Below are 12,325 nucleotides of genomic sequence, written 5' to 3' on the forward strand. Positions count from 1 at the left end.
TTGGATGATTTACAGAAGTTTCGTGGAAAATAAGTGAGAAATTAATTGTCCACATCAATGTATAGCAGCAATAAAGATTAATTAATGGAAGACGACTCGTCCAATGACCACACTTTTTTCCTTTCACCCATTGTCCGCCCATGGTAATTACATCAATGTAATTACCATGGACGTCGCGATCCCTTTGAAGTGCAGTCAGAAGAGGATGGTGAGCCGACCATGTTCTCTGATACTCCCATCTGATGAAGAGTACTTTGAATAATTATACTTCAAAGTTCTCTTGTCTGTCCCGCATCACATCTTGCGTTTCAATTTAATTTCCAATCCCACTTCATGCCTTCCACGCAACACAAATGTAAAAATGTTTCACGTGGGAATCTTACAGTTCTTGTACTTCTCGGTATTATTTTAATGATTTTTATTAATTAAAGCTACATTTTATTTTTATACTGAAATATCATAAATATGAAACTATAACTGTTATTTTTTTATAAATTATAGAGAAATATGGTTATTACTTTGTCAAGCTTATTGCGACTTCCACTTCCAGGAATTCGCTCAGTACTTCAAAGAGGGAGTTATTATTGGTGAGGTTTTCTTTCTGGGCCAAGTACAAGGCCACAATCGCTCGAGGTGTCTCTTTTTTCAATCTCCAGCTATGATGTCGCTCTCGAGTCAGATGGTCTATTCCCTTTCTAAGGGCTTCTCTCACCCCTACGACAGAACCGATTTCTCCTGCGAAATGAATAACAAGCATTTAAGCGTGGCTGACTCTGACAAATTAAGAATGTTATAATAGATAAGGCAAACAAAATCATTTTATTTTTAAGAGGCATTTGTTTTTGTAAATGTTTGTTCAATCCTCCTACTCAATGGTCCTGATGACAAGATTCAAGAATCGTAGCCTACTGTTTAGAGGTTTAGCAACTGATTATGTTGGATAGTTGGGGCATTGAAATACTCGCACCGTATGCAAGTAATTTCAATAAACTAAACTCATTTTACTTAGAACTGTTCCCTTTAATTTAATTTTCTTGGTAGGATAATTCTTAGGAAGAATTTAAGTATCCTCATCAAGTAAGTCTCATGTAATCAATGACTTATCTTTGGCTGCTTGATAGGCGCTCAGATTAAAAATAAGATTCATTTCTGAGAAAGATAAAAACAAACAATCAATCTGAAAAACAATCTCGTATAATTAATACTGCGAGGACTTGCTTAACTTCTTTCATTTAATGATACAAATTCCACCATTCAAGAATTGCTTCCAAACCTCTGTTATGCATATTCGATTATAGGACCCAAGTAATAATAAATGTAATCCAGCTTTTATCCGATAAAATTACTTGCACTGCGATATAAAATATATTTTTATGTATACTTGTATAATATAACTGCATGTGAGACTTCCCTGTATCGATTTTAAAATTACTCGGCAATTGAAAGATAAACTGCCATACCATTAATATCCGGACACCCCTCTATCGATAGTTGGTTACGTTCTATCCAAGCACCAAGGGCCTTCCACGAGACATTAGTACCACTGGTCACATAAGCAATAGGGCTGCGTGAAATTTCAAAGACACTGAAAATCCTTATCGACGATTGGTGAAGATTTCAGTACCAGGGACCATCAGTGGATGGTCCCTGGTACCATCAGTGACCATCAGTGGATTGAATTGGATCGTCGAGTGCGGATGAGGATAGACTACCCAAAAAAACAAAGCCGAACTAATCGTCACTTTGGAGTCCGAATGGCAAAAATATCGGAAGACATTTACGAAAAAAATAGGTGAAGAGTATTCTACGGTGACTACAGGCTGACATAAAGGCTAGAGGTTTCAGAACACGTTATTGGTTTCCTGTAAATGAAGGTTATTTGTAGACAAGCAGGTGTCCGGATATTAATGGCAGGGCAGTGTATTTTAACACTTACTGCAGTATTGCTCATCGGAGTTGTCTCCACAATTGTTCACTCCATTGCAAGTGTCACTTCTTTTTATACAGCGTTTGTTATTGCAGTTGAATGAATCCATATTCCTGTAACGATATCCACCTGAGAGAAAAAGAGAAACACTTACGTAACGTTTCAGAGTAATGCAATGTTATGCAAAGTGTACCAAAATAAACTTCATTTTGAAACAAACACAGAGCAGTTAAAGGATGTCTGCATTATTAATTCACACGCAAACGTCATAAATTAGAATATTTTACCCGTAGGATATCCATTAAAGCATCCCCGTCTCTGGTTAATACCTACAATTGCAAGATTGCTCATCAGATCTATCGCTGCAGTGATATCTTCCATCGCAGACCTTGGATCTCTCGATGCACTCTCCGTTGTTGCACTGGAATACGTGAAACCCTCGTTGACAGCCTGAATAAATTAAAATATAAAATATCAGGTATAAAAATTTCATACACAGTGCGGATCGAATTTTAGTGGCACAAATGCTACAGGCCACAATGCACCTATTATGGATGTTGTGCAAAAATAAATAAATAAATAAAACATGCATCACTTTTTGGTTCTGTTTTAAGATAGTTTATAGCTCTTCGATGTTTTTCATATTTCTTAAAAATAGAGTATTTTCATGATATAGAATAAAGAATAAATAGGAAAGTGCTTCTTGCTCTTCAAGCACAAATCTTTGATACAACCCTAAATATTCAGGAGCAGGGAAGAGTTCTTCAGTGTAGATTACATCGAGCAGAACAATTCATCCCCTTTATGTCAATGACAAATTCTGGCAGTGAAGTTGAAAAATATGCAATTCGTCATATTGAAATTTCATGATTATTTAATGAAAAACTTTCCAGCCTACAGGCGAGTAAGGCTTCTGGGGTTGATGGCATAATTTTAAGGGAGCCGGCAAGAGAGTGCATTGAACCATTGAGGCTAATTATGAGAGCATCGCTGGGCTTAGGAAAGATTCCATTGGATCGGAAAACTGCCACTGTATCTCCAATACATAAGGGCGGATCTAAGAGTGAAGTGAGAAATTACCAACCTGTCAGTCTGACTTCAGTGTTAGGGAAAATCATAGAGGCAATGATTAAGGGTGGAATTCACATTATTTAGATAAAAATGGAATACTGAAGGATGTGCAGCATGGTTTTGTAAAGGAAAAATCATGTTTAACAAATTTGGCTAGCTATTTTGACAGGGTCACTCATGAGCTGGATTTAGGGAATAATTTCGACATTTTTTATTTAGATTTCAGCAAAGCATTTGACTCAGTCCCACATGAGCGACTACTTTATAAGCTGGAACAGGTTGGTCACATGGAAAAGTTTTATATGGACAGCAGGATGGCTTTAGGGCAGAGGCAGAGTGTTTTGATAAATGGCTATTCCTCAGATTGGGTTGATGAAAGAAGCGGTGTTCCCCAAGGCTATCGTTAGACCACACTTGGAATACTGTGTTCAAAATACAAAGGTTGGCAGGGTTGTTAATGACAGCAATGGCAGTGTGCTAGTGCAACAGGATCTAGATAATTTTGGCAGATGGGCTAAGAAGTAGCAACTGAAGTTTAACCTTGACAAATCAAAGTACTGCATATGGGTAGAAGTAACCCCCAGAGAAACGTACCAACTGTGTGGTACTACACTTAACGTGATAGAAAATGAAAAAGACCTGGGAGTAATTGTGCAGTCAGATATGGAGTTTTCTGAGCAATGGAAACAGGCTGCCAGGGCAGGTCATGGGGTTTTGTCAATGATATATAGGAATTTTGCTAGCAGGGAGAAGGAGGTGATTGTCCCTCTGTATAAGGCAATGGTCAGGCCACGCCTTGAGTACTGCGTAAGGTCTGGAGGCCTCACTTGAGCGTGTACGAAGGGCAACAAGATTGGTGTGGGGAATGAAGGGATCCTCTTACCAAGAGAGGCTTAAGTTCTGCAAATTGCAGTGGCTGGAGACTAGGCACCTGCGCGGTGATCTGATTGAGGTGTGTAAGGCCTTGAATGGGTTGAGCACGCTGAATTCTGATGGGATCCTTCCACTTGTTCAGATTACGAACCTAAGGGGGCATAAATTCAAATTAAAAAAAGACAGATGTAGATTAGATGTGCGGAAATTTGCCTTTAGCCAGCGGGTGGTTAATTGCTGGAACAAACTTCCATCTGTCGTTGTGGAAGTTGATAGGTTGAATAAATTTAAGGAGGAACTGGACAGGATTTGGAGGGAATGGTGTGATTTTTTTTTTTTTTGGCTGATGCTGCATAAGCTCATAATACACTTGCTTTCATGCATCACATGCCACTACTACTACTACTACTACTACTACTACTTTTTTTTTCAGTTCTTTGCCAACTCCATTATTAACTTCAGGAAAGAAATTAACCCATCTTAACTCTATCCTTTTGATGTTGGCAACAACAACTTCATGGAGACCACGAAAAGCACTGAAGTATTCTTGTAATTTATCTTCATCAAATGTTAATTTTAGTGTATGTTAAAGATTTCTAAGTTCATCTCACGCAATCTTCCTTTCCATTCATAATATATTCATGCTTTTAAACCGAGAACTCTCAAAATCACAACATAGGCCTGTTCAGGGGTCTCGCTCCTGCCCATAGGTCAGTGGTCAGGAGCGAGAATCCATAGCACGCGTTCCTTGAGTAGACCAGCGTTCAAGCCCGTGACTACTAAATACGATAAATATTTGTATTAACGATTTATTGTAAACTCTACTGACTTGGTTGTCGTGCCGGAGTATAAACAGAAAATTTAATTTAATTTTAATTTTTCCAGATAAGCTAGGCGCCTTTGAAAAAAAAATCATTTATGAACAAAAAAAAGATGTGGATCAATTGCAATCTATTCACATCTTTTAAGCCAGTGGTCTCCAAACTCTTTTGGTCGCGACCCTTATTTTATTTAAAAGGACTAGCGCGCACCACGAAAAAAAAATTAAATATATAAGTTTAATATTCTTTCTGGTATGCATTATATCTAGATTTTATTAATTATATCTGGATTATATCTACATCAGTGTGGAAAACAGCCCTAACGATTTTATTGAGGATTATCTCGTGCACCCCTAGGGAAGCGCACACCACACTTTGGAGACCACAGTTGAATATAACTTGTTTGCTGCCCATGAAATCCGTCCTTTTTTTCTGTCTCCAATCTTTTCGTGGATTTCTATCATACGAAACGTATTCACCTTCTAAAATTTTAACACTCTACTCAAGAATTTTTCAAATATTTTGCAAAAATTAGGAATAGCAAAGTGCAGGTGTATTAATTTCTTCAAATGCCTCCCATGTTATTTGGAAGCACACTCTTTCATTTTACTCCAAGGAGTACTCTTTTAAAGCTTCCTAGTTTGCGATCACCCATTGAATAGCTGCTAGCAGAGACCCCCATCTGTTGGCACATCAGTTAAAATTCGGGTATATTCGACATTAACGAATTGACAGAAAGATTTGAATTTTTCTTTGCACTTACGAAAGTAGAACACTCTACATGTACTGCGATAAGAAATCTAGGAGTAATACACTCTTCTACAATATTAATAGAACACGTAGAAAACGTGGTGAAACTCGTGCAGCTTGAGATGACGCGGACAAAATTAAGCCAATTGTGCAATGACACCTGAGGTGACAAACATATCAAAGAATTTTTCTCTAACCTTTTTGAAGAAATTAAACTCATTACATAAAAGGCATAAATTTAAGCATATTTTCGGGATAAACGATTAAGGTATTGGATTAGATGTTTCTCGACAGAAAAAAAACTCCCGTAATCCACCGGACTCGAACAAAAGTCTTCAGACTCACAAAGGTGCAACTCTAATGTCCTATTTCCTTCAATAGATTAACGCAGTTTTCTTGAATGTAAAGTAGAGGAGATTTTGTGATGAAACTGAGTATACACGCAGCTGCAAGGTTAGCTATTCAGACATACAACAGGTGCTCAAATACATGACTACTATGAGCTAACTTTTCGTAAAGGAAACTGTCGTATACATAAGAGAAAAAAACCCGGTTAACCTACAGCACAATAAAAAAAGAAAGCTTTTAGACTTATTAGTTCCGAACAGCAAAGCGTTCTTCTGGCGCTGTCCCCAAACAGCAATTTATACTTTTATCTAAATCACAAAACTTTGATTGATTGACCCCAGTTGGTAGCAGGTCAACTCGTTTTGTTCCTCTTCTGCAGCAAGTACTTCTAATGAAGAAAACTCTGATAATCCCCCTATGCCTGTCCTTGAAGAAATGAACTCTTCTAAACTGACAGATTCAAATACCAGCGATAACTTGGGATGTACGGCCCAAAACTATCTACTTCAGAAATAGATCCAAAGCTAAATGTTCCCAAGACTGCAAACACCGGAATTAAAAACCCGACCTATGAGGATGTTCCCTCAGCATAAGAAGCCATGTGAAAACTAAAAAACGAGTCGTCGGCTTTTTAACGCGTCATTCGAACAAACCAAGGCAGCTATTAACTTCATTCTAGAGAAGTGGACCAACTTGGTAACTATAGCCATTGCCATCCTAATCGAAAATGAGCGTCTAAAGGTTCATTGAGACGAACTACAAACCTTTATGACAATTTTTGTGAAAAACGCAAATGCGAAACAAGTTTCCCCTTCTTTTGTACAGATTCTTCAAAAAGATATTTCTTCTACCCCTGCTAACCAAAGATACCACCTTTCTATCACTCTCCATAATGAGACTACACGCCTGGATGATCCTTCAAAGGAAAAGCAGAACTTGTTAATACTGAGAGCTTCCGACCAATGCAAGCTAAATACAAGTCAGGAAATCAAAGACACTGTAGCTGAAACATTAAAACATGAGTATAAAGATGTAAGAATTAAAACTCTTCGTCTCATTCGCAACAAACGAGTACTGATAGGAACTGTATCCCAAAAAGATCTTGAAAGGATTGCTTCTTCATCTTCCTTCTCTAATATAGGAATCTCTAAAGATAAACAAAAACTTTCAAATCCAACTCTGCTCATTTATAAGGTTCCAAAAGAAACGACCAAAGAAAATATAGTGAGTGACCTTTTCTACAAGAATCTCAGAAACTATAGCTTTTCTCATGAAGAAGTTGCACAAGAAACATCTTTCTGTTTTAATGCAGCTTCAAAATCAAAGTCAACTGTGAATTGGGTAATTGGCTTCGAGAATTCTTAAGCGCTTACAGAGTAATGACAAAATATACTTAGGGCATAATGCACACAAATATCGGAGGTTCACTGTTACAACCTAATGTTTTAAATGCTTGGGGTACGGACACCCTTCTCATCACTGCTCCCATAACTCAACATCCTGTGCCACTGTGCCAATGGTGGACACATTTTTGCAGATTTCCCGTACAAAGTTGAACCATCCACATGCATCAACTGTAAAAGAAGAAAGAGAGATCACAACCATTTGGTCAGGGACACTGCCAAATGGTCGTGATCTCATTTTGAATATCCACCATATGACTGTTTTGAGAAATAGGGCTCCTGTATACATATTAAGTCCAGATGATTAAGTTCCTGAATACTTATGCGCTCCTGAGATAGCGCGTACGAAACTAATAAATGAATATAAACAGCAATAAGTAATAAATCCAATAGAAATACTACAAATAAATGCACACAGATCTCGAAGTGTTACAGGTGAATTAAGAATTGTCAGTGAAGAACACCATCTGGACTTAATAGGCATACAGAGAAGCCCTATTTCTCAAGACAGTCATATGGTGGATATTCAAAAGTCACGGGATTTTTTTTAGCCTCTTGCATTATCCATGCTCAAGTTCCTGATCCTAAATCGGCCATTGTCCTATTAAACAAAAAACTAGATATTACAGTCATCTCAAGTCTGTGCGATCAATATTCTACTTGTATTCTTGTAACCGTATCGTCTTTTTCTTTCTACATTATATCGCTGTACTGTCTGCCTTCTACAGACCTGAACTCTTCCTTTTTGTACCTCGAAAAAGTCTTTGAAACTCTCGGAACAGCCAATTTATTAATAACAACAGACTCAAATTCTAAACCATATTTATGGCACAGCGGCGTGTTATCAACGGCAACTTTATTTGAAGAGTCTTCGCGCACAATCTGACTATTCATAATCTGCCACATCAGCCATATACTTTCTCTAATACTGTGGGAGAATCTAATATAGATCTTACCTTGTCTTTAAACGGCATCTCTCCAAAAATTGCAGGCTGGAAAGTAAACACTGACCTTACAAATAGTGATCACAGAGCTATTACCTTTAACATTTCTATAGGATCTCTAACAGGCTTAAACTGGTCTCCTCCACAGGATATAGTCAGATACTCAATCAAAAACATCAAGTGGAACAGTTTCTGCTCGTTCGACCTTACATATCTTCTTCCCTGGCCGCCTCGTCTGCTACTGAATATGCCACTTATGTGCAAAACGCTCTAATAAAGGCTACAACCCAATCCACTAAGAAGAAAGTTGTTCGCTCAAACACTGTTCCTTGGTGGACTGGAGAGTTTGCTGATTTCCGTAAGCAAGTGCATAAAGCACGCAAAAATTATCAGAGGAAAAGGAAAATTGCCTGGTCCAAAAGTAGACAGACTTAAAAAGATATATCGCGACTTGAAGAAGAGGTATGTAAAAGCCATCGATAATCAAAAACTTGCTTCATGGCAAAATTTTGTCCAAACTGTTGGCAACTCCGACTCATGGGGCCTGTTACATAAACTCAGCAAAAATAAAATTCACTCTACTGAGATTTACAATACAGTCATTAGCAACAATGTAGAAGCTCTAAATTGGCAGGACACCACCAACGCCATACTGGACAGGCTTCTTCCACACGATGATCAATCCACTGATTCCCCTGAGCATTATTCCATTAGAAATACCAACTGTGCATACCAACCCCTTGAAGACACAGAACTCTTTACCATGAGTAAACTGAAATCAGCCATCTCCAACATCAGCATCAAGAAATGTCCAGGCCTCGGCTTAGTTGAAAACATAATTCATAATAAAAATTTTTGAAATAACGCCAGAAGTATTCATCAATTTATATAACAAATGCCTTATGGAAGGAATCTTTCCAGATGTACGAAAAAGCGCACTCATCAAAATTATACAAAAACCAGGAAAGCCAGCTTCAGATCCGAAAGCCTACCGATCAATTTCGTTGCTAACAAATCTAGGAAAATTATTTGAAAGACTACCTACTCTAAGAATTATAAACTTCTTTTAAAACAGCAACCTAAATTCTTCCCGACAGTTCAGGTTTAAGAAGTGAAAATCTTGCGAAGATGCACTTGTGGATCTCATCCATCATATTGAGACCTCTCAGGCTAAATTATGAGCCATTTTTATTGACTTCAAAGGCGCTTTCGACTGCTTGTAGTGGGAGCGCCCTCGATAGACTCGTCAAGGCCAATTGCTTCCGACAACTGTTCCACCTAATTAGAAGCTACTTTCAAGACATATATATCACAGACATCTCAAAACAGAGTCTCTAACAAGAAAAGTTTCCAGAGGGTGTCCCCAAGGTTCTGTCTTGGGATCCATCATCTGGAATATATTCCTAGAGAGTTGGTTACTTCGCAGTTTTGATAAGACACACGCAATAGCATATGTCGACGATTTAACTCTCATCTTTGCAGGCAAATCTCGCTCGAATCTCGAATCTCTCGCCAACATGGTCTTATCTGATCTTCTTGCTTGGGCAGCTACTAATAAATTGAGTATATCTCCTTCAAAGACCAAGATGATGACTTTATGGGGAAATTTTGATTATAGTAGACTTCCGCTCTTTAAAATGAATGGCAATTCCATCCCAATGGTTCCACAGCTCAAATATCTCGGAGTTATTGTGGATGACCGATTAAATTTTGTGGCCCACGTCAACTATCTAACTTCAAATATCAAACAAGTATACTAACGCTCTAATCAGAATCACCAAGACTGAATGGGGATTAAATAGGAAAACTCTTTGCCTATATTTCAAGTCTGTTTTTGTCTCAATGGTCACGTACGCCTTTGGAGCGTGGTTTCACAGGGCAACAAACATCAAATTTAAAGCTAAACTAATCACATTTCAAAAATCTATTCTCCTTTCCATGCTTCGCGCTTGCAGGACATTATCCTGTGTTGCACTGCAGGTCTTGAGAGATGTGCTTCCAATGGACCTTCACCTCGTGTACAAAGGTCTCAGCTACCGAATAAAACATAGAATTCTCAATGAAATTCTTTGCATAACTTGTAATTTCGATGGAAAAATATGATAAACATCTGGCAAACCAGATGGGATACCAGCCAAACTGGGCATGTGACACGAAATTTTATATCAGATGTTACCTTTGCCACGGAAAGAAATGATAAGAAATGGTTCAGCCCTCTTCATACTTAATCACTGGTCACTGATCCCTAAATTCAAAATTATTTCGATTAGGCCTTGTCAACTCACAGCTTTGCTCCTGCGGGTCCAAGGAAACTTGGGCTCATGTGATTTATCATTGCTCCAACTACAATGACCACAGATCAACAATAAAATCTTATCATAATAACTTTGCTGAGGGAAATGAAGCTATTTTCGTGGAAAATGAAGAATCCTTTCAGACATTCCAAAGATTTGCGCTAGAAGTATTCACAAAAAAGAGAAGAGATTGGCTGTGCTCCATCTCCTGCTTCTTCTTCAACTGTCGGACCGCTGGCAAATATACCTACGCCATCTACAACAAACTCTTAAACTTCCGACCACTAACTGTACAATAGGCTTTTTTTTTGCATTTATTTAGAAATGTGTCCTGAACTTCAAACAACAGAGAAGAGGAGAAAAAAAATAAAAAAAAACTTATGACGATACTTGACTAGGCTCTTGGATTCTATTGAAACAAATACATATTCTGCGCACCTATCACGATTATCAAAATTATAAACTGGACCTACTTACCTAACAGGACGCACTTAAGACAGAATGCTTGCTATGATATTTCTCTTTACCCAAAAGAACTGATTCAAACCAGAATGACTTTACGATAGGACTCACCTGACTGGACTACCTGATTGGACTTTACTGGCTGCACTTACCTGACAATACGAACTTGCCTTCTCCTTCAAGTTTAACTCGATTTTATGTTTCTGATTATGCATCCTTCGACAAGATGTAAAATATTACTAAAGGCCCGAATCAGTAAAGTAAAACTATGAAGTCCTTATGAAACTATGCCACAGAGTCCTCAGTCCACAGAGTAATACAATCCATTGAATTACTATTCTATACTAGTTGGACTGGGAGACTTTCAATAACGAACAGGATTATTCAAAGGTTTTACTTACAAGTTACATCGGCAATGAAGCCTAATATTACCACCAGCAGCACCTCCATAGTCAGATTTTCTCCCTTCGCTGGAAACTTCGAACAGATGCGTTTAATCTTTGAATATCTTGCTTATATTTCTCTTTGTGAAACGTTTTCCTTATGCGACTGCGCGTTACTGGTGGTGACTCCAAGAAGAAACGGAAGGCAGTAATATAATAAGAAAGCCAGTTATTCTATAAAATTACATAGATTCGCGACTTAATTTTAGTGGAAATTGTCTTTAAAATTAACATTAAGGAATTATTAATTCCCAGCTGTGATTTTCAATAAAGAAACATCACTGCCAATTGGGATATATTGAAAAATATACATTTGCTATAAATTAGATTTATTCAACATTTATGGCAGGTTTATAAGGAATCTTCGGAACTGCGCAAGATATGAGAAACGTTCTGGGTTTAAACATTGCACTCTCCCTCTTCTCCTATAAAGTATGAGACTTGAAGCTTGACAGACCCATTTGTCACTACTTGAAGCTTGCTTTTTTTTTATTATTTTAGTATAGAGCTGCAGTTTTACTCTGTTTCTAATTAATGTGCCTCAGGATTTAAAAAATCTACTGTATTCAAAAAAGTGTTTACCAAATTTCGCACGTGATATTCGCATGATGGTACTGTTTTCTACAACATTCTGATGTAGAAAACAATCATCCAATAAATCCACAAAAGCGAGAGAGAGAGAGAGAGAGTTAATCTTTAATGCCCTTCACGGCCAAAAAGCCAGGGGTTTACATTTTTACAGCCTCCCGAAACTTCCGGGAAAATCTAACAATTATTTACAGAAAAAGGTAATTTTACAAATTAAAACATATTTTGATACAAAGGAGACAACTCCTTAGGAGAGTTAGGTCTGATTGAGCTGGCTTAACATCGAGATAAGAGCACCAGCTCAATCAGACAGGAACAGATGCAAGGTATACATCAGTCATTGCTGATTAGTCCTACTAGTCATAATTTTTTTTCGGTAAGTCCAGTCAACAGCGAATTTG

The 12,325-nt window shown here is 37.8% G+C and overlaps 1 protein-coding gene across 1 annotated transcript; it reads right to left on the reverse strand.

The window, feature by feature from the left end:
• Positions 1-514: 514 nt before the first annotated feature.
• LOC150089077 (uncharacterized) lies at positions 515-11,356 on the reverse strand. Its single transcript, XM_090370398.1, has 4 exons — positions 11,295-11,356; positions 2,261-2,377; positions 1,937-2,056; positions 515-735 (listed from the first exon to the last, which is right to left on the reverse strand). Exons 1-4 carry the CDS (start codon positions 11,341-11,343, stop codon positions 515-517), a joined length of 507 nt encoding a protein of 168 aa, XP_090226524.1. The 5' UTR covers positions 11,344-11,356.
• Positions 11,357-12,325: the final 969 nt, after the last annotated feature.

Source organism: Mastigoproctus giganteus, chromosome 3 (assembly GCF_048544385.1).
Source record: "Mastigoproctus giganteus isolate SK-2022 chromosome 3, ASM4854438v1, whole genome shotgun sequence".
In the NCBI taxonomy this organism is placed as follows: Eukaryota; Metazoa; Arthropoda; class Arachnida; order Uropygi; family Thelyphonidae; genus Mastigoproctus; species Mastigoproctus giganteus.